Source organism: Stegastes partitus, unplaced genomic scaffold, assembly GCF_000690725.1.
Source record: "Stegastes partitus isolate 25-593 unplaced genomic scaffold, Stegastes_partitus-1.0.2 Scaffold2274, whole genome shotgun sequence".
Taxonomy (NCBI): Eukaryota; Metazoa; Chordata; class Actinopteri; family Pomacentridae; genus Stegastes; species Stegastes partitus.
Window position 1 is genome coordinate 44,314 of NW_007580005.1, and position 22,203 is coordinate 66,516.

At 42.2% G+C, this 22,203-nt stretch overlaps 1 protein-coding gene across 1 annotated transcript in view; it reads left to right on the forward strand.

Moving 5' to 3' along the window:
* Positions 1 to 22,199, forward strand: part of ckap5 (cytoskeleton associated protein 5) — a gene marked incomplete at its 3' end in the record, with an annotated part of 39,613 nt that extends 17,414 nt beyond the window's left edge. The window contains exons 13-44 of the mRNA XM_008304636.1: positions 30 to 200; positions 325 to 426; positions 1,987 to 2,097; positions 2,392 to 2,484; positions 3,336 to 3,521; positions 3,615 to 3,709; positions 4,403 to 4,586; positions 4,670 to 4,824; positions 5,597 to 5,771; positions 5,968 to 6,081; positions 6,319 to 6,447; positions 6,555 to 6,749; positions 6,836 to 6,959; positions 7,218 to 7,300; positions 8,234 to 8,344; positions 9,484 to 9,606; positions 10,215 to 10,364; positions 10,451 to 10,654; positions 10,746 to 10,881; positions 11,741 to 11,934; positions 12,017 to 12,189; positions 16,296 to 16,469; positions 16,555 to 16,675; positions 17,585 to 17,764; positions 17,854 to 18,041; positions 18,928 to 19,003; positions 19,091 to 19,279; positions 20,773 to 20,910; positions 21,207 to 21,290; positions 21,401 to 21,560; positions 21,703 to 21,824; positions 22,083 to 22,199. Coding sequence (XP_008302858.1) covers positions 30 to 200; positions 325 to 426; positions 1,987 to 2,097; positions 2,392 to 2,484; positions 3,336 to 3,521; positions 3,615 to 3,709; positions 4,403 to 4,586; positions 4,670 to 4,824; positions 5,597 to 5,771; positions 5,968 to 6,081; positions 6,319 to 6,447; positions 6,555 to 6,749; positions 6,836 to 6,959; positions 7,218 to 7,300; positions 8,234 to 8,344; positions 9,484 to 9,606; positions 10,215 to 10,364; positions 10,451 to 10,654; positions 10,746 to 10,881; positions 11,741 to 11,934; positions 12,017 to 12,189; positions 16,296 to 16,469; positions 16,555 to 16,675; positions 17,585 to 17,764; positions 17,854 to 18,041; positions 18,928 to 19,003; positions 19,091 to 19,279; positions 20,773 to 20,910; positions 21,207 to 21,290; positions 21,401 to 21,560; positions 21,703 to 21,824; positions 22,083 to 22,199 — 4,557 coding nt within the window. The remainder of the gene's footprint in view (positions 1 to 29; positions 201 to 324; positions 427 to 1,986; positions 2,098 to 2,391; positions 2,485 to 3,335; positions 3,522 to 3,614; positions 3,710 to 4,402; positions 4,587 to 4,669; positions 4,825 to 5,596; positions 5,772 to 5,967; positions 6,082 to 6,318; positions 6,448 to 6,554; positions 6,750 to 6,835; positions 6,960 to 7,217; positions 7,301 to 8,233; positions 8,345 to 9,483; positions 9,607 to 10,214; positions 10,365 to 10,450; positions 10,655 to 10,745; positions 10,882 to 11,740; positions 11,935 to 12,016; positions 12,190 to 16,295; positions 16,470 to 16,554; positions 16,676 to 17,584; positions 17,765 to 17,853; positions 18,042 to 18,927; positions 19,004 to 19,090; positions 19,280 to 20,772; positions 20,911 to 21,206; positions 21,291 to 21,400; positions 21,561 to 21,702; positions 21,825 to 22,082) is intronic.
* Positions 22,200 to 22,203: the final 4 nt, after the last annotated feature.

A 22,203-nucleotide genomic window follows, 5' to 3' on the forward strand; every position in this document is an offset into this window, starting at 1 on the left:
TTGTTAACCGGCCCTTTGATTCACAACAGATTAAGGAGAGTGCTGATAAAGTGGAGCTACCAGGAGGGAGGAAGGGCGCCGGAGGAGGTGGAGGAGGTGGAGCAGCGGAAAAGAAACCTGCTGCTAAAGCTGCTCCTGCTGCTGAAGCTCCATCTAAATCCTCGGCTCCATCGAAGAAGACCACATCTGCTGCCAGCAAGGTGATTCTAGAGCAACCTATACACCGAAAGTTATTAAAAAGAGTAATACTCAGTCCTGGCTGTAGCTCAGTACCAGTAGTTTTGTTGGTTTATTAGTCGTACTGAAGCATTTTCTTCTCCACAGCAGTCAGCAGGTCCTCCTAAGAAAGGAAAGCCAGCGTCTGCAGCCGGAGGGAAAGCAAAGAAGGCCAACGACAGCAGAGAAGTCGCAGAGACCGAGCTGTCGGTACGTCTGAGTCCTCGTCTTCTGATGTTACTGAAAGCTCACAGTGCTGGAAAGCAGTATTTCTTTCAAAGACTGCACAGGTGCAACTTTAAATAAACAAGCCTGTCGTCTAACAGGATCACTTTGGAAATGCTGACATGTAGAAATGAGTATAATTTAGTTCTGAACCATTCAGTTCGGTTGCAACCTCCTCTGTTAGACGTTTTCGTAGCAAACAGTGACGAATCTTCATCTGAAACACCTTCCTAACTCAAAACATTCCCAACCAGCCCGTCCTCCGTCCCCTCCGGCCTTCATCTTCCCCCTCAGCTCAGCAGCAGTGTGCAGCATGACTGACCTCTGCTGGTGAAGACTGTGCACTACCACACCACATTAGTGGAGCATCTCTCAGCCTAAAAGAAAAAACTACCATCTCACCTCCAGAACCAATGCAGGAATGAAAAACTGTAGATTTTTTTGCAGCTCTTGAAATATGATTGATTCTCGTCCAGTGAAGCCACCTGTTGAGCTTTGTCTCCGGGGATTTTATAGACGTTACCACATTTTTTGACTTTGCAATAATGCGAAAATAAAAGGAACAACAACAACAGCAGATTAGAAGGATGCACTATGCAGCAAGATTATTGAGTTGAGACTAAAGTTAGAGTTTTCAGTGCCACAAAGGTCTTTTGACATACTGGATCGCCATGGTAACTGATGCTGCAAAGCTATCAGCTAATCCAGAGGAGGTTCTGTTCAGAGTTTGGGATTTAAATCAGCCGTAAGACATGTCTCCCTTTCACCAGTTCTTTTCGTGACTGAGGTTATATCTGCAAACCTAATGAAAATCCCACTATGTGAAGCCGTGCAGCTACAGTAATGCAAACTGTAAGTGTTGCGTTGCCACAGGAACCTGCATGCAAGCTGATGCAAGAAAAAAAAAAAGCATAAAAATGTTTTTCTGTTTGGTTCTGATTTGCTGCTGAGTCTTATCACAGAAAATATCCAACCCATAATATTAATTTCACTTTGATTTGGCCCAAAACTGAAGAGCTTTCTACACATCCTTCATTATAGGACAGTGTCTGACCTAAATGCACTTCTTTAATATTATATTTGAAGCAATGAAGTTTAAAGTTTACCAGCTCTAACGTGCACTTGTCAAATAAGCAGCTGCACTGAGAATCACTGAGCAGTAAAATAAATATATGTACTTAAACAATTAAGTTTTTTTTTCCAGCGTTCCTCCAGGAATTTTTATGTCCCTTGTAGCTCTACATTATAACAGCCTGCTCTTCTTGATCAAAGTATGCAGAACACTATTATTCCTTGTTTTGTTGAAAAAGAGTCGCATTGTGCACATTCCATCTAAATTCTATCAGATCCTGAAAAAGAAAACAAAAAAAAAGCTGATAACCTTCATCATGATACCCGCCGTTTCTGACGGGCTGCTTCTGTCTGCTCTTTACATCCTAACTATTCACAATATTGGTGAATTATTTCAGCATCATTTGAGCCCCTGCTGTTGTGTTGTTTGTGTTTTTATTTACATGTTTGTGTGTGTTGTTGTCGTTATGTCAGATCGAGGTGTGTGAAGACCTGGCTGCAGGTGTACTTCCTGCTGCTTGTCTGCAGCAGCTCGACTCGGCCAACTGGAAGGAGAGACTGGCCAGTATGGAGGAGTTCCAGAGGGTAAAGCGCTTTCAATACATTAAACTGCTTCAATTAGTTCACCTGCAGCAGTTCTCATAGGACATAAACCATCACTTCCTGCTGCACCTGAGCAGTTTTCATTCTTTTCTGACATTAATTATTAATGAAAACAATCAGTAGTCGCTGTCCCGCTTGATGCTGCAGTAAATTTTGAGTTTTAACTGTTGAAAGCTGCATGTTGAAGTCTGAATTTGTGGAAAACGACCATGTGTTGCCGCCTGTTCGACGGCGATGTGCAGGAATGTTAACATGTGGATTCATTTGTGCTTCCAGGCTGTTGAGACCATGGAAAAGACAGTGATGCCCTGCCAGGCTTTAGTCAGGATGCTGGCCAAGAAACCAGGCTGGAAGGAGACCAACTTCCAGGTAACTGTTTGTTTGTGCTACAGCAGCTAATATAATATCATTATTAGAACGCTGCATATGGGAAAATGCTTTACTTGTGTCCATATGTGCTTCACTTGTATATTAGTCCTTCCATCAGAGATGCAAAGAACTGAGGAAGCACAGTTTAGAGAAATGAGACTTTATGTCCTCTAAATGATTGTCCACCAGGATTTTTTGGGGGTCACTAAAACTTCTAATATCAAAGTGTAGTTTATATTTAACACTAAAAAAAATCAGCCTCGATTTTAATGAAGTTAATGAAGAGACAAACTGGTTTGTTTTTCTGTAACTGGACTACACAGAACACAGATTCACTATTTTCAGGTAGATGGTCAGCCAACTGTTGAATCACAAACAGATTTTCTTTTTTAAAAAACAACAAAAAACACGGTTTAACTTTCATTTAAACTCAAGAGTACATTGAAGTACGAGGGCCTTATTTACGGTAAAGCTGAATGACGAGAAGACGTCGGCAAATGAATAAGAAATTTGGAGAAGAATGATGATCGTAAAGGAAACCATTAGTAAAATAATAAAAGCATAAAGGACAATTCAAGCAGTTAAAAGCAAATAAATAAACTAAAACAAGAACAGCTGGAGGTAAATAAGATTAAAAACTTTAGTTACCTTGAGAATAAAAATGCGCCAAGCTTCTCTTCTGCATGTGTGCATTTGATGCCTCATGGATCTGTCATTGCTGCTCAATTCCTCAGAGCATAAATAAGTGTATCAGCCTTAATGATGGCAGTGTAGCAGGATTTCAACGTTGACTAAAGAGCAGTCAGTAAGGCGACCCAGCTGTAACGACGTGGCCTTTTCTCTGTGTGCAGGTGATGCAGATGAAGCTGCACGTCGTGGCTCTCATCGCTCAGAGGGGACAGTTTTCCAAGACGTCGGCCTCGTTGGTACTGGACGGGTTGGTGGATAAAGTCGGAGACGTCAAGTGTGGCGGCAACGCCAAAGAAGGACTGACCGCTATCGGAGAGGCCTGCTCACTGCCGTGGACCGCAGAACAGGTTCTGACTCGTGTCTCTGCATAGAATAGGATAGAAAACCACACTGAGGATGGACTGTGTACGATACTTACACAAGTTGTGCTCGTTTGTCAGGTTGTATCGATGGCATTTGCTCAGAAGAATCCCAAAAACCAGGCAGAGACGCTCAACTGGCTGGCTAATGCCATGAAGGAGTTCGGCTTCGCTGGGTAATATCCTGTCCTTGTTTTAACCGTCTGCATTTAAAATCATCTAACTGTGTTTGTAATAATGTAGTCAATTTTAAATCCTTAACTTTTCTGACTTTAAAAAACATGTTACTATTAATTTAATGCAGTTTATTGTCTACGTGGTGCACTCAGGGGATGAATAAAGTATCTATTTATTTAAAAATAAAAGGGGTGTTAGAAAATACTCTATTTAATTAAAAAAAACAACTGTTATAAGCTTCTAATTTCATAAATTTTTTGCTTGTATGCTGCAGTAATTTTGAGACTTGCACTCATGTTTGAGCAACTTGTGTACATGTGAACAAACTGGCCTCCACACACCAGGGGGCGCTGCTGCAGAGGACTTTATTGGGCATAAGACAACAAACTAATGTGTGCCAGAAAAAGATTTAGTGTGTCCCAGTACAAATGTAGTACGACAAAACTACCAGGGTATCCTACTCCATCTGGGTAGATTTGTTTTGCCGTTCTTACCCACAATCCTTTGCACATCCCATGTATCACGATGTCTCACATAAATGTAAACAAGCTTCTTCATTTTATAAAACTCAAATCACAGTTCAAGGGGCATTATTATAACAAGGTAGTAAATCCCAGTTGTATTCATACTATATGAAACGGTACATACTCAAAGTAAGAAGTATGTGATTTGGAACTGTGTGACGTCTCCAGGATCAACGTGAAGGGTTTCATCAACAACGTGAAGACGGCTCTGGGAGCGACGAACCCCGCCGTCCGGACGGCAGCCATCGCCCTGCTGGGAGTCATGTACCTCTACATGGGAGCTCCGCTGAGGATGTTCTTCGAGGACGAGAAGCCGGCGCTGCTCGCTCAGATAGACGCCGAGTTTGAGAAGGTACGGACTCCCGTAGACTCGTCCATCTTCTCACCACTGGGTCGTCTTAACGGGTTGGTGAAGTAAGAAATGTGTTCCTACAGATGCAGGGTCAGTCTCCACCCGCTCCAATGAGATGCACCAAGAAGTCTGCGACGGCAGCGGACGACGACGGCGATGACGGAGAGGAGCAGGATGAAGATGGAGGAGGAGGAGGAGGACAGGACATCATGGACCTGCTGCCCCGGACAGATATCGGGTAACTAAACACACACAGATCTAGAAAATCAGATTCCAGATCCTCAAGATGAACCCTTAATAGAGTTGTTTGCTCAGACACCACGTCGATCCTCGTCTGACTCTGATGTAGGATGCAAAAGAACCCTGAAAGTCTCGTCCAGAGGTTCCACTTTAGCGAATAGAAATGACTCCTCAGAAGCAAATAAAGAAATAAACCTTAATGACACAAACCTTCCCTAAACAAACAGATTAATAAAGCTAGAACAAGTAACTATGTGCTGCCATCAGAGACATCACAGCATAAAACTCACGATAAAAAAGAAATCTCTGACTAAAAAATTGATATCTTGAAATGCAGCAATAACGAAAATTTTGTTTTTGCCTGCATGAATATGAACGGGTGAGTGAATATAGAAGATAAACTTAAATTGCACCTCGTATGTAAGCATAAATACATCTTCTTCTGAATTCCAAGTTTGTTTTGAGGAATATGTAGCAGCAACACTGCAGAATCTGAAAAAAGGAAAAACTAGATCATGATAATGAGAAGAGGAAAGCTTCCGCAATATCCCAGCCATCTCCTGGTATCTTTGATCTTATCAAAATCAGCCTCAACAGATGGAGAGTTATTGATCCATTTCATATCTGTGCATCTCAAGATACGACGGCATTTGTTTAAGCTGCACCGTGTCACGGTGACCACTTTTGTCATTTATAAATAGCTGAGGCAGAAACTTGGTTGATCTGTTGCATTGACTCTATAAAATATCGTCTTTCGTCTCCTCTCCTAGTGACAAGATCACCTCGGACCTGGTGTCTAAAATCGGGGATAAGAACTGGAAGATCAGGAAGGAGGGGCTGGACGAAGTCGCCGCCATCATCTCGGAGGCTAAATTCGTCACGGCCAACATCGGAGAGCTTCCTCTGGCGCTGAAGGGACGACTCAACGACTCCAACAAGATCCTGGTGAGTCGTCCTGCTGCTGCTGTGTGGTCACACTGATAAAGTTTATGTTTAAAGAGCAACAAAATGCACTGATGTGGCAGAACGAAACGTGACGGATATCTTATAAAACACACAAAGTGATGACGATGTGGGAGGTTTTAAGAGCCGCTTTTCAAAAGAATAAGATGTAAAAACCTTTTATGTTTGTGGCCTCCAGGTGCAGCAGACTCTGACTATTCTGCAGCAACTGGCGACAGCGATGGGACCTGGACTAAAGCAGCACGTTAAATCTCTGGGAATCCCAGTTATCACTGTTCTGGGAGACAGCAAGGTACTCACAGCACCGCCGCCAACCCATACTTCTGTCAACACAAGTGTTTCTGTCCGTCTCTACACCACTCCTGTTACATTTCTTTGTTTGTTAGAGCACATTTTTACATGTTAAGTGCATTTCATGAAGTTACAGAAGCGTTTTTTGCTGGAAGAAATACGGAAATAAAATCCATCAGAACAAAATACACTGGAAATACCAGCAGAATAGAAACATTGGGTTTCTGTCTGTCTGCAGGTGAACGTGAGGACGGCAGCCATGACGACGCTGCAGGCCTGGGTGGAGCAGACCGGGATGAAGGACTGGCTGGAGGGAGAAGATCTGTCTGAGGAGCTGAAGAGGGAGAATCCGTTCCTGAGGCAGGAGGTGAAGATGAACTCTTTGCTGTCTGGTTTCAGGAGGAAAATTCAGTTTTCTTCTTTCTTCATGCGTTCGTGTTCCTGAGCCGAATCACAAAACGTCTTCTTGTCCAGGTTCTGGGCTGGTTGGCAGAGAAGCTGCCCACCCTGAGGACGGTCCCGGGGGATCTGATGCTGTGCATCCCTCAGCTCTACGCCTGCCTGGAGGACCGCAACGGAGACGTGAGGAAGAAGGCTCAGGACGCCCTGCCCACCTTCATGATGCACCTGGGCTACGACAAGATGAACAAGGCCACCGGCAAACTCAAAGTACTGATCACTAACAGAGCTTTTCACTGATTAACTCTCGGCAGACGGCAGCGATTCATGTCTTCTGTCCTCTCGTCTCCCTCCAGCCGGCCTCCAAGGATCAGGTGGTGGCCATGCTGGAAAAGGCCAGAGCCGTGATGCCAGCCAAACCTGCAGCTCCGGCCAAAGCAGGAGGGAAAGGATCCGCAGAGACGAGCAGAGCTGCTTCAGGTTTGTTGGCGTCACACTGAGTGTTTGACTCGTTGCAGCTGCAGTGCTTCATTTTGCTGTTCTGCTGCTTTTCTGTGAATGTGAAACGTCTGCAAACTTGAAAACCAAAGTCCTGCCAAAGGAAGTCATTCTCTCCCACAGAAAACACTGCTCCTTCCCTGCTGGACACTTTCCATTAGAACTCTTTGTCAAATGAGTTCATGTTTTATCAAATGCTCAGTAATAGAAGATGATCTGACCTGCATGTGTCCTCTGCAGCCTCCAGATCTCAGCCGGCCGGTGACGAGAGCGAGAGTAAACCAGAAGTGAAGAAGGTCCGAGGAGGAGTAGCTGCTAAGAAGGTACGTCTGTCTGCATCAGACTCTGTTGTTTATTGAGCATTAGGGTCGCTCCGAGTCATCATCAGTCACTGACGTTTCAAAAGAATGTGATGCTTTTTGTCCTCCCTTTTGTTTTAGTAGTTTTTTTTTTTGTTTTTTTTTAAATTGCCCCCTTCAGGGCCGATATTGAATATTTGTATACAAGGATGCTGATAAACGTTTTCAGCAAAAGTGAAAACTGGTGTTAGTTTATCGTCATTTTTTGTCACCACAAGTTGAATTTTCTGACCAACAGCAGAACAGAATATCACATCAATTGTCGACATCCAAAATCTGTATTTGTACAAATAGTCATTTGTTCTATTGCAACACGTCGCTGTAAAAATTCCACAGTTTTACTGTATTTAAATTAGCTTAAAGTATCTTTATTTTACAAGCATTTGCTGTTATTGTCACCGTTCTTAGTTTTTGAACGTTACCGTATTCTACCAGATTTTTTGTGGGGGTTTTTTTTGTTTTTTGTTTTATTTAAATACACTCACTCCCCATAAATCTGGTCCTTTTCAGTTAGAATTATCTGAGTCCCATCAGTCATCGTCGATGTTTCTAAGCATCGTTTTTCAGCGGGCAGCTTAAGAAACAGATTATTATTAAAGGTTTTTCTTGTTTTTGCTGCTAAATATTGCTTTTTTGTCAGGATTTTTTACTGGATTTCTCTCTGCTCTCGTTTAATAACGAATGTAGAGAGACTATATTCAGTTTTGTGTGTAAATCCAGTCAGACTTCACAGATTCTGAGGTTTTAGATGCCTAAATAGAAGCTGGACAGTCATTATCTTTATGTTCACCATTTGTCCTGTTAGCGTACGTGTCACATTGTTTTCTGTTTTGTCCACCCTTTTAGTCCTTTGTGTCATATCCATGAAGTGTAAACGTGGTTTCTTTACTCACCCAGCCTCCCTCCCCTCCCGAGGAACCCGTCCCTCCCCCTTCCTCCAAGGACAAGGACTGTAATGGTAGCAAAAAGCCGCCCGGCAAAGGGAAGGCTGCTGCCGGCGGTCAACAGGTAGATGTGAGATTCAGCCCGGCAGGTCGTCAGACACGAGCTGGGCTGAGTTTCTCTGCAGACGCCCGTCAGCTCGACAGATGTTAACCGCTGTCCGGCTTCTCTCGGCCGCTTGGTGTCGGCTCAGTCTAATTCTGTCTCTCTCTAATCACTAATGCCGCCGCTGAGTGTGTGTGTGTGTATATGTACAGCTGTTAATGCACGCAGCTGTCAAATGAAACAAATCAAAGCAAAAAAACACACACGCTCACAGAAACTGGGATCACGTGAAGGTTTCAGGTCTCCACTGCATGATGTTTGTTAACTTCTCCTTTTACCTGCTGCTTCCACCGTCTGTCACTTACGAGAACCTCTTCTGTCCGATTCACATTTTTGGGTCATTCCATCTCAAATCATCAAATTATTCTGCTTGAACCATCTCTGACTTTCCCGAAGTTACTGGAGCATAATACCTGGCTATTTATAAAGATAAATGTCCAATTTTAACTTGTATATCAAGTACTTTCCAGGATAAATTTCTTTTAAAAAATTTTCCTCTGGATCAACTTTCAGCACTTTTTTTCTCCCCATAAATTTAAGGCTGTTTGAGCGAAAATATCTTAGGAACTGTTAACAATAAAAAGCCTGAATTTTTCACTATTATTTCTCATCACGGTGTTTATTCAGGATCTGTAATATTAGACAAGTAGATCAAATAATATCTGATTTAAGGGTGAGTTGAGAAATGAAAAGAAATTGAAGAAATCAACCACAAAAAAATGATAATGCAGAAGTCGACCAGTGATATTTACTGACATCAAAATACTAAACAAACAGAACAATTTTAATCTGGAATATTTGGTCACAGAAATGAGGATAAAGGGATTTTTTTGTTTGTTTTTTTGTAGTAGTTTAACAACCGATTGAGCAGATATGGCAAAAATATTGCTCGATAAACAGATTCAAGTTTCAGATAGCATTTTAAATACACATATTTCATGATTTTTCAAAATCTTAAGTAAGTCAGAGATGGTAAAAGGCCCCAGCTGGTTTTAGATGGAATAACTCATTTAAAACCTGCTAAATCTAAAAAAAACTTGATCTCACCTCCACAGACAGCCCACCTGTTTACTCACTGTCATGTCGCCTGTTTATCTCAGGGCCCAGCCGGTAAGAAACCTGCAGCCAAAGGCGTGAAGGATGATGAAGACAGATCTGGGCCCATCTTCATCCTCGTCCCCAACGCCAAGGAACAGAGGATCAAGGAGGAGAAGCAGCTCAAGGTATGTGAGAAGCTAGAAGAAAAAAAAAAAAGCTCGTCTGGATGTTTTTATGATGCTGAACTTTTTATGATGCATTCTACAAAGTCCAGGATTGAAAACTCTAAAATTACAAACCGTAAAATACCATTAAGGATCCAGATGCTGGTGTTTAGCTAACCTATATAAATCAAGACGCATATAAAAACACTATCAGGTTTGACTTCATGGGGACTTCTTAAGTGTTTTAAAACCTTCTGAGTTAAATACTTTCGGTCTTAAATATTGTCGTGATGTTGTTTGTCTGGTCATCAGTCTAAAACTTGGGATCATATTTGACAAAAATCTTCACATTTTGTTGCAAAAATCAATTTTTTGATCTGTTTGCGTCAGAAAACAATCTGTGGGAAGACAACCATCTTTTAAAAAAAAAAAAAATAATTCTATAAAGATTTAAGGATGAAGATTAAATAAATTTACTAAACACAGCCTGGGCTTGTAATAGTCATCCAGAGCTTCCAGATGTCCCACAATGTGATTCTGTTTTACTTATAAATTAACTTATTTGCTTGTCATTTATCGTGTAAAACGTACTGTTGTGTGCGGTTGACATGAGACTGTTTGTGTTTCAGATCCTTAAGTGGAACTTCATCACTCCGCGGGACGAATACGTGGAGCAGCTGAAGACTCAGATGTTGACCTGCTTTGCGAAGTGGCTGCAGGACGAACTGTTTCACTTCGACTTCCAGAGACACGTGAAGGCCATCGGAGTCATGATCGAGGTTTGTTCTCGAGTCTCTGCGGCGGTGAAGGTTTGTTTGTTTGTGTCGGCAGTAGACTGGTTTCAGTAATAACGTGTGTCCCACAGAGGTTGGAGAGCGAGAGCGACGCCACCATCAGCTGCCTGGACCTGATCCTGAAGTGGTTCACGCTGCGCTTCTTCGACACCAACACCACGGTGCTGATGAAGGTTCTGGAGTATCTGAAGCTGCTGTTCGCCATGTTGAACCGGGAGAACTACCACCTGACGGAGTACGAGGCCAACTCCTTCGTCCCGTACCTCATCCTGAAGGTGAGCTCGCTCTGAAGGATCAAACGAGTCACTGTACACCTTTCCTTTTTTTCTTTTTTGTGCTCAGTTTTTATTTCTCCTTCCTTCGTAGGTCGGAGAGTCAAAGGATGTCGTTCGCAAAGACGTCCGAGCCATCCTGGGCATGTTGTGTAAAGTTTACCCAGCGTCCAAGGTCTTCCCTTTCCTCATGGAGGGAACCAAGTCCAAGAACTCCAAACAGAGAGCTGGTAGGTTTCTACAGACAAGGGATGAGAAGTAACTCTGTTTTTTTTTTTCCATCTTAAATCTTCAAATTTCTTTCTTTGTGGTACAACTTGTCACACCTGCTCAGTCAGTGGTGAAAATCCAACAAAAATAACTTCATTCATGTCATACTAACAGTATTTAAAATGTTTTGTTTTGTATGATTGTAACATGCAGCTACTTATGATTCAGAAAACATCACAAGTTGACTTCTGCTTTATTTATTTATTTTTGTTAATGTGATCTCAAAGATGACGCTTTTTATGTCAGCTTACTCTTTTCTTTTTCGTATTTCAACTTACCCATAATCTATTTAATCTACTTGTCCAATATTATAAAATCTGAATCATGACATGATGAGAAATAATACTAAACATTTCAAGCTTTTATTTTTATTAGTTCCTGAGATATTTTAGTTCAAAACAGCCTCAAATTTCAATTTGCAAAAAAAAAGTTTATGGGTGATAAATGGTGTAATTTTGGGGTTTTCTTTATTAAAACAACAACAACAAAAAAACAAAACGTATCTTTCAAACCTTCAAACATTTATTCATAGTTCTAATTTGTATATATTTTTATTTTGACTCGTTTTCATCATGAAAAATGAGTCAACAGATATATTTCATCATAGTTTGCGTTGTTCTGAGATTGTTTGAAGCCACTTGCTAAATGAGCTGTTTTGAAAAACGTGTTCAGAAATTTAACAGTTTTTATTGCAAGACTTTAAGAAAACCTTTAACTTCTTAGATAGAATGGAATAAAACTAGAACCTAAGTCACGATAACAATCCTAGTGTCTGTTGGAGGAGAACTCTTCTGACGGTGTGGTCTCCGTTTTCCTCAGAGTGTCTGGAGGAGTTGGGTTGTTTGATAGAAGGCTACGGGATGAACGTTTGCCAACCGACTCCGGCTAAATCCCTGAAGGAAATCGCCGTCCACATCGGCGACAGAGACACGTCTGTCCGCAACGCCGCCCTCAACACCGTGGTGGCCGTTTATAACGTGTGTGGAGATCAAGTCTACAAACTCATAGGAAACGTACGTATACGTGGCCCCGACACTCGAACATCGCACTCGAACACCCGCTCCGCTCGCTCTGACGCTCGTCTTTCCTCTGCAGCTGTCTGAGAAGGACATGAGCATGCTGGAGGAGAGGATCAAGCGTTCGGCCAAGAAGACTCCGGCCGCCCCGGCCAAGCAGAGCGCCGCCGAGAGGCCTCAGAGGGAACATCCGACGAACCCCAACGCCACCTTCCTCCGCAAGCCTGCACAGGAAGATCCCAACAAGCTCAAGTAGGTCCCATCTAACCGTATCTGGGTGGAAAACCAGCAAAGCTCCACATGATGTGTATAAATAGTACCCACTGCATGAGCAATACGTTCATCTCTGGAGAGTGTCAGTGAAATTACAGCAGGTAAACTCAAACTTTAGCAACAGATTTTACAAAAACATGATGCACACCAACTAAAAATGTTTGTATAGATGTTGCTTTAAAGAGATAAAATAATGATTCAGTGACTGTGGCTTTCTAAACAGCCCTCTACAGGTTACAGTGCCTTTTATTGTGTGAAAATATTCACATTTTTCAGGATTATTTTACAATAACAGGTAGAGCTGCAACAGTTAATCCATTAGTTGTCAACTGTTAAATTAATTGGCAGCTATTTTGATAGTTTATTAATCAGTTTGAGTAACTATTTAAGAAAAAAAACTGTCCAAATTCTGGTTTCTTTCCTCCTCTATCACAGTAAACTGATTATCTTTTGGATTGTGGACAAAACACATTTGACTTTTAGTAACACCGATTGATAATTTCCACCATTTTCTGACAATTTACAGACCCAACAACTAATATATTAATCTAGAAAATGACCAACAGATAAATCAACAATGAAAACAATCATTTTGAAAAGTTCTTACCCTAATAATAGGTCACAGTAGTCATTTTTGTGCACTTTAGACACTGATAATCTTTATTTTTGAAGCATTTTTTAAAGCAGGCAAGTCATAAAATTCTCGCAATTTGAAGGTGTATTTAAAAACAAACCAATGCAGTTTTGGAAAAGGTAGCACTTTTTTAAATAAATGACATCTTAAATGAAATTAAAACTCAGAAAAGGGTTAAGAAGAGACTGATCAATACATAAAATAAGTTAAAGGAATGCAGTTTGTCACCTCTGGAGCTGCTTGAGCTACAATCACATAAATCCTGTCACAGTTTAATGTTTTAATGCTGAATATTTACCTCCTCTTTGCCAACGTAGCACTCGACATAAAATCAACACTGATGTTTTATTGATTGAGTTTCATCGTAAGACGGTCTTAAGGGAGATCAAGCAGCCTGCATGCAAAGCCTTTCTCATCATCTAACTAATAACAACAAACAAGGGTGAAGGGTGTAAAGCAGACATTAGATTTTACAAACCAGGGGTGTAATGGCACATGTTTAGCACAAGGTGTTTGTTTCAGCACTTTCTGTGATTTAAACTGTCAGAAGTGTCTTTAGACCTCCTGGAACAGAAACTCTGGCTCTTCTAGTTCCACCTGGACTGATTTATCAGAGGCCTGTTGTCGTCTGTCAGTGTTAGCATGCTAACAGTGTTAGCATTTAGAGCTGCAGACATGTTATGAATCTTGTACGATGTGTAACTCAGAATACATGTAGGTAGGTAAGTTAAATAAATGTGTTCTAGTTTTGAATGATTTTCAGAACAGAAATCTAAACATTGGGGAAAGACTTCAGAATACAGACAGGAAACTGGATCATTAAGAAGTTATTGTAAGTTTTCCTGAAGTGGAAATGATTCATCTTGTAAATTACATACATTTTTATTGAAAACCTCAGTTTCCACTAATAGCAGTCACCATGAAACTTCCCCGGTTGATTACTTACATCCATTTTTTTGGATTTGCAAGTTTTCTTAAATGTTATGCCTAAATGTGCAAATTGTGTATTATCTAAATAAATAGGTGTTAGTTTACATAAATGCTTCACAGATAATGTAGTAAAATAAACCCTTACGTGTGTTTTTTAGATGTTTTCATTCAACTTGTCTTAAAAACATTTTATAGAAGCAAAATAACCCAAAATCACAAAATTGAATAGTGCGTTTAGATAATAAATAAAACTTTAGTCTGTCTTCCTGCTGCCAAAACCTGCAGCTCCTCTGCTCACACTAAACAAAATACAGAATGCAGTTCAATAAAGGTTATTCAAACAAAATTGCAGTGCATTATTGATGGTATTGCAGCTGTTAATGGAGTTTTTACTTATTTTCTACCTGAGAATTTGCAGCATTTCAGTGTCTTAACGGTTAAAGGAAGAATTTTGGGCAATAAACCTCAAAATAAATGACAAAAAATATGTGCATTTCTTTTGTTTGTACTAATAAAAGTACCAGATCGTGACTTTTATATGCCGTTACACCCCAAAAATGAATATTAGTAAATAGTAAACTAATCAGTTTCAAACGTCAGGTGTGAGATGTTGTGAACGCATTAAACCCCGACTTTTCCAGCTGTTCGTCATGAGCATGTCAGTCATTCTGCCTCCTCTTTTTATCTGTCAGATCCACCGTGCTGTGATTAGTTAGATTCATACTTCTGTCTCTACTAATCTGTCCTTCTCTCGTCGTTCCTGTTTTGACCGAATCTTTGCATGTCGGGTTGATCTCGCGGCGTCTCGACCCGTGAAACCAACCCGTGTTCGGCCGTCTGTCCGTCTCTTAACCCTTCATCTTTCTTCCTGTGTGATTTCCTCCTTCTTTCTCTGCTCTGCCTGCCTTCCTTTCCGGAGCAGAATAATGTATCGCACGTATAGGATGTGAGTACCAACTCCTCCTCCTCCTCCTCCTCCCTCATCTTCCTCCTCGTCCTCTTTCCTACGTGTTGTCATTGTCTTCTCTGAATGCCTTCTAACACTTCATGAGGCTAGGAATGAATGCAGTGGCATTTGAGTTTTAGTCGTGCTTGGTCACGGGATGGTAGGTAAAGCACCAGACTAATGTTCAAAATGTCACCTTTCAAACATTCCCGTCATCCCTCCGTCTCACCTGTGTCTGATCTGAACACCTGAGAATGAGATGAACGGTCCTCTGCTTGGTCTGCCAGCTGTAAATACACAGCATCATCTAATTTAGCATTAATTCAACCAAATACTATCAGACATCCAAGTACGCAGACCTTATGTTTGGAATTCTCGTTGAAACCGAATGCAAAAATGTCACCGCTGAACCATAGACAGAGTAGATGGTCTCCTTTGATGCCAGATAGTTACTTTTATCCTTAATTGTGAGGTAAAAAATTGATTTATTCATAGTTTTTCAGTTAGTTGGGGAGACAAAGAGGCAAAAATACTGCACCAGGTGAATTTAAATTGGTAGTTTTGCTGCAAATCAGAAGTTGCAGCAGAATTAATTAAGCTAGGCTACTCAATTGCCACAATTCTGCCCCTTTCAGACCTGCTTTCTGGATTAAATGCACTGCTGCGCGGCTAACTAGCTCCTCAGCTGCAGCACGTTAAACAGCATGTAGCTGCTAACGTGGCTTCAGATGCTCCTCAGCGCTAACAACATGCTCTCCAACGCACATCGCTACGGCACAAGTTTGTTCACTGTGTTGGATGTGATGTTTGTAACGTAACTTCACTGTGTTTTAGCACCACTAGGAGTATTTTAGGGAAGTTTGATTCATGTTTGTGTTGTTTCTCTGTAAAGTTTTTGACGCTATGTCACAGTTTTAATGATGTGTCGGTCTCTTGAAGCTGATCTAAAAGATTGTCACGACTTGATGATGTCGAAATTACATCAAATGTCCTTGTTTTCATTTCAAAAGTCCACAAAACATGTAATTTGCACCAAACTGCTTCAGTTTATTCGGGTTCTGCTGCAATAATGAGTCATTTGACTTTCATCAAGCTAAACTCTGCAGATTAACTGAGTAGATATTCGTCATGAACAATGTAGGGTTTTGTGTTTTTGTTCCACTCGTCCTTGCAGATTCTTTCCCTCCTTTTCCAGAGGATACGAACGCCTCGTGTTGTTTTCAGATCAGGGCTGATCAGCTGCAGTTCGGACGGTCCAACTGAGATTTGGTCCATCAGGTTATTGACACACTTGAGATCCTCGTTAGTAAATGTTTGGTAGTTTTAAACTCATTAGAGTTTGATAATGAGATTTTTTTAAAATCCAAAAAGCATAAATTACACTTGAAATGATGATTGAAGTCAGATGCTTTATTCTCCTTATTATTGACGCACACATTAGCCGGAGGATCATCACTTACACACATTATCGATTCCCAAACTAATAGCTTAAAGCTCATGTCAGTCGGGACTGCAGCTGAGCGGCGCTGATCGATAGCACACCGGACTAAATGTACTTGTCCACTCTGTCTCCAGCCAAGCCCGGCAGAACGCTCAGCACAGCGAGTCCTCCCACCCGTCCATCCCCAAGGAGTTCCAGTTGGACCTGGACATGATCGAGATGGACCAGAGCCGAGTGTGCGAGCTGCCCGACCTCGTTCAGCACAAACTGGATGAGCTGCTGGAGCCCATCATGATCCCCGAGCCCAAGTAAAGGCCCTCAGACAGACTCAAAGAAAGTAAAGGAACAGAAATTAACGTCTGCTGTGATTAATATGTGGTTTTGTGTTTGAAGGATGCGCGCCGTCTCTCCGCACTTCGACGACCTCCACAACAGCACGGCGTCCACCATCAACTTCGTCATCTCTCAGGTGGCGAGTGGCGACATCAACACCAGCATACAGGCGCTGGCACAGGTACAGTACCCAGTGTTGAAGTACAAAATATTACAGTACCCAGTGTCGAGGTACCCAGCGTCACAGTACGCAGCGTTGCAGTACAAAATATTACAGTACACAGCGTTACAGCGCAGCAGGAGCGTTCGTGTGGATTCGTGTTTCTGAACACACATGCTGCAGCTGACTTGGTAAACACAAACTCATGCTTTGGCGTCCACGTGCGCATATCTGGCAATATAAACGGACACATTTCCCCTCATGTTGAACACAGAAAAGGACACAAATTTTTACACGATATAGCAGTGACGTTTATCCCTATGGTGTGTGGAGCACAACGGGCCCACATAACACAGGATATCTGGAGAACTTAGAACCTCCCACTGTGTTTGGACTCCATCGATGGAAAGCATGTACGAATCACTGCTCATCCAAAATCCTGCAGTGACCACATGATGTTTTTTACATGAAGTAGCAGGGGCTCAGAGATTGGGCTGTGATAATGTGTCAGTGACGGGATATCAACAATTATAACAACAATTTCCCTGAGGTTCTCCCAAAGGGATCAATAAAGTTCTATCTATCCATCTAGAACTTTTCAGTGTGTTTGGGCTCCGTCAATAAAAAGCATCTACAAATCAAAGCACCTTTCGCAGCTACTTCAGTTACAAACATCACCACCAGCAAACAGGTGCTAGTGCAGTCAACAGCATCATGGTGCAGCAGGAGCATTCATCGTCTGCAAACGAGCTGTAAAAAGAGCTTATAAATACCATGTAGTGTTACTGCTGTTCTCTGAGCAAAATCTGGCAAAAGAATTTCCTTTGAGATAAACTGATTTCTTATCTGTTAATGTAGCTGTAGTTGGTTTCCCTCCATGTACAGTTTTTGACTGTTTTAGTTAACGCCGCTGTGATTTGTCCTTCACAGATTGACGAGGTGCTTCGGCAGGAGGACAAAGCTGAAGTCATGTCGGGACACATCGACCAGTTCCTCATCGCCACCATCATGCAGCTGAGACTCACCTACAGCACTCACATGGCCGACGACCGGCTGGACAAGAAGGACATCATCAAACTGTACAGCTGCATCATAGGAAACATGCTGTCTGTGAGTCGCTGCTCAGATTGTAACGAGAAACAACCGGTTGGTTTAAGGGTGAAGAGACGCTTAACGAGCCTCGTCTCGTTCTTTTCCAGCTCTTCTCTATGGAGTCTCTGGCCAGAGAGGCTTCGATGGGCGTCCTGAAGGACCTGATGCACGGCCTGATAACGCTGATGCTGGACGGCAGAATGGAGGACATAGAAGACGGGACGCAGGTCATCAGGTCCGTCAACCTGCTGGTGATCAGAGTCCTGGAAAACTCGGACCAGACCAACATGATCAGGTCAGTCCACGTTCACCGCAAACTGATTTTTAAAAAGTCCAGCGGTTAAATCAGCTTTCAGTCAAAGTGTATATCGTTAATGTAGCGTTTGTTATTGAATTATTGAATTTCCCCTCTGGGATAAATAAAGTATTTTTAATTTCATTTCATTGATTTAACACTATGATTTTTTTTTTTAAACAATGGTTAAAAATACACATTTTTCACAGCAAGAAACTGGGAATAGTCAGAGCTTTCAGTTTCATCAGAACAACCCAGGCTTATAATCAACATATTTCATTAAAATGACATTATTCTAGCAGTAGTAGCTGCATGTCATTTGAGCTTCAGTCATCAGTGGCATCTTCCTGACACCTTCACACGACTCTAATGTCTAACTTTAGATCATTCACTGGTCGGTCATACAGTGCAGATGTGTTATTTTTTATTGTTTAATTAAGAAACTTTATGTTGAGTTGCACAGTTTCCCTGAAGGAGCCCATATCACAGTTTCTTAAAGCTGATTTAAAGGATTGTCGCTGCTTGATGTTGTTAAATGACATGTTCTGTATTTTGCACAATGAGTCCTGAACTCATGCCGTTTACTCGGGTTGTGATGCAAAAAAGGTCACAAAAAATTGAGTTTAATTGAGTAATTATTCATTAATAATGTGCTAAACAAATGAGGTGTTGTGTTTTTTTTTAATTCCACTCAAACTGCCGTTCACTGATCAGTCGTACGGTGCAGATGTGGTCATTTTTGTTGTATTTTCTATTTGTGCGACTTATTCTGTCTTAGCTGTAACAGTGTTTTCTACTTTATTTCCACTACGGAGACACAGACATCTCTTTTAAGTTCCATTTTTTAACCTGTTTATTTACCCTCTTGCCTCCTGAATCTCTGCAGCGCTCTGCTGGTGTTACTTCAGGACACTCTGGTCTCCACGGCCGGCTCTCCGATGGTCTCCGAGCTGGTCATGAAGGTAAATGGACCCGACACCCGCTGCTAAATCTGTCATTGTAGAACCCGATGGTTGTGTTTGTAACCCGCTCTGTCTGTGTGCGTTCAGTGTCTGTGGAGGATGATCCGCTTCCTCCCAGAAACCATCAACAACATCAACCTGGACCGGATCCTGCTGGACGTCCACAACTTCATGAAGGTTTTCCCCAAAGAGAAGCTCAAGCAGCTGAAGAGCGACGTCCCCCACAGGACCCTGAAGACCCTGCTACATACACTGTGCAAACTGACCGGGGCCAAGGTGACGCACAGTTAAACCCTCAGGAGATCTGCAGGCCTTAATATTGTCCCCCGAGTCAGCAAATTAAAGAAAGTCCCCACAATGTGTCTTTACTTTAGATGGTTCATTTCACTATAGCTGTACACCAGCTGGTTTTAGCGCTGTGCTAAATGGGCCCAATGAGCTGCTGCTAATCACGTTTCCTTCAGGAAGAAAACTCTCTCTGTGTCTGTGCTTGACAACGCAGAGCAAAATAGTAGAACACACAGCTCCTGACACTGAGAGACTTTCTGAGGGATCATTTTGGCATATAAACATCTCTGAATTCACAGAACAGTTGTTTTTAGCTCATGTTTGTTATAAATGCAGAAGTTTTCTGTTGCTGAGTAGCAGCTCGGAAATGGCTCCTTAGTGACTGCTAGTTAACTTGTAGTCTTAATTAACTGCAGATTAGTCAGTTTCATACTCATTCTGTTTTCTGACAACAGAAATGAGGACAGATTTATTGTGGATTTAACCGTATTAAAATGCCGTTTACATGAGCACAGAGAGCAGGAGAGAAGCTAAACAGAGGTCGAGTTTAGGTTGAACTGAGGCTCAAAAGGCAGCATGAGAACACAATAACACACCCAGTCCTTGTTTATTGGTTTAAATTAAAGTTTCCACAGAGCTCCGACCTGTTGGTATACCATCAATGCTCACGTTAGCAACAGTAGCCACACAGCATACTAACAATAAACATTTTCCTGTTGTGGTAACAACATACAAGTAATCCGCTAAGTGTTCAGCTCCTCAGATGCTAGCAGTGCATGAAGACTCTTGTGTTCACTCTTGCAGCTGAACATTTGGTGAACTTTGAGGCATTTTAGAGTTTAGCAGAAGCAGAAAGTTTAGAAAGTAAATCAACCTGGTGGACTGTGAGGCAGCTGCTCATTCTGAATGAAAACAGTAAAGGGGGCGGAGCTACAAAAAGTTTGAGCTGGAAGACGATTGGTTGGGTAGTTCAAATCAAGTTTATTGTCATGTTGCTGTACGTACACAGCAGTACAAACAAGATGAGAGAGCGTTTCTTCAGGATCCAATAACTTAAAGCAATTTAAATAAAGAAGTGTTTGCATATCTGGATCAACAGTTCATCATTCTGACAGCTTGTGGAAGGAAGCCGTTGATCATTCTGGAGGTTCTTCCTTTAATGCTCCGGAAACGTTTGTGAAATGTTCTGAGGTCAGATTATACGTGGCTTGTAAAGCTGGACGTCTGTAGTTGAGGGAGCTTGAGGGATGAAACAACTAAACGTCTTCATATCTTAACAGCTTTTAGTTCACAACAACAGAACAAATGGATTTTTACTACATGAGACCTTTGAAGGCTTAAAGTTCTGTTTCCTCGTCAAAATGCTTAAAGTTGAATTTCTACAGACCTAAACATTGTTTTCTTGTCTGACAATAGCTTTAGCAGCTCGTTAAGGTTGAATGAGTGCTGCTTATTGACTGTATTAATGTGTTGATGAACAGATACTGGATCACCTGTCGATGATCGAGAATCGCAACGAGTCTGAGCTGGAGGCCCATCTGAGGCGGGTGGTCAAACACTCGGGAAACCTGTCGGGACTCAAGAGCGACCGAGGAAACGAGAAGGGCGGACTGCGCATGGTGAGAGACGCACAACAAATACACAACTAATACACGACAAAACCGCACACTTCAGTGGTCATTTTATTACAAAAGAAGACTGAACTCATGTCTAGGATTTAAAACCAGAAGTTGGATTTTCTGCTCATGTTTCTGACGTTATTTGTTTGGTCTTTAGGTAAAATGTTGCAGAAACTTTGCCTACAGAAAATATTCTTACAGGAGAATTAACACAACCTGAGTCGATCTTGTCTTTAGGGCGACTGTATCAGAGTTAAATTTGCTGTTTAACTGAGATGTTTTGTGTTTTGCGGCAGGATGATCGAATGTCGAAGGCAAAGGTCAGCGACATCCTGTCTGAGATCTTCAAGAAGATCGGCTCCAAGGAGAACACTAAAGAGGTCTGTCAGCTCCACTGCCTTATGTAGCTCCTTAAAATGTTGATTTCCAGTTTTATTGTAACCGAAAGCCTTGAAAGCATGACGTGAAGTTCCCGTCTCTCCCTCCTCAGGGTCTGACGGAGCTGTACGAGTACAAACAGAAATACTCGGACGCCGACTTGGAGCCGTTCCTCAAAAACACGTCGCAGTTCTTCCAGAGCTACGTGGAGCGAGGCCTTCGCATGATCGAGTCCGAGAGGGAGGGAAAGGCTCGCATCCAGACCTCAGCAGGTACGACAGGAAGCTGCCGGACTGAGATTGAGTGACGTAGAACCGTGTTTGAGTGTGGAAGAGAGGCCTAAATGTAGAGAAAAATGTCTGTCAAGGCCTCAGTCAGGGTTGTGTAGTAACACCGCTGTGTGTGCGTCTGCAGTGATTCCTCAACACGGCGTCGACTCCAGTCAGAGCGGCAACAACGAGGAGCTGAAACCAGCCGTCTACTACGAGAGACTGAAGATCCTGAGACAGAGACAAGGACTAGAAAACACCTCCAGGGTTTGTTTACACACACAAACTGTTGAAATGTGACCGAGAGCAAGTGTTTAGACAGTTTCACACGTTTATTTTTTGTGCTCCCAGTGGCAGGCAGCACCTTGCATGGCAGCTCTGTCGCCACCGGTGTATGAATGTGATCTACTCTCTCTTGCATAAAAGCGTCTGCTGAATGAAACTGTAAACTGTAATGTACTTAAAGGGATGTTTGGTGTTTAGCAGCAGCTAACGTCCGTCTCTTCTTCCGCCTCCGTCCACCAGCAGCAGGGAGTTGGGGGAAGCGACGACGAGCCTCAGCAGCGGCCGGCCATCTCCTCCCTGCTGTCGTCGAAGCCTTCGGTGGCGTCGTCCACCGACATGCTGCACAGCAAGCTGTCGCAGC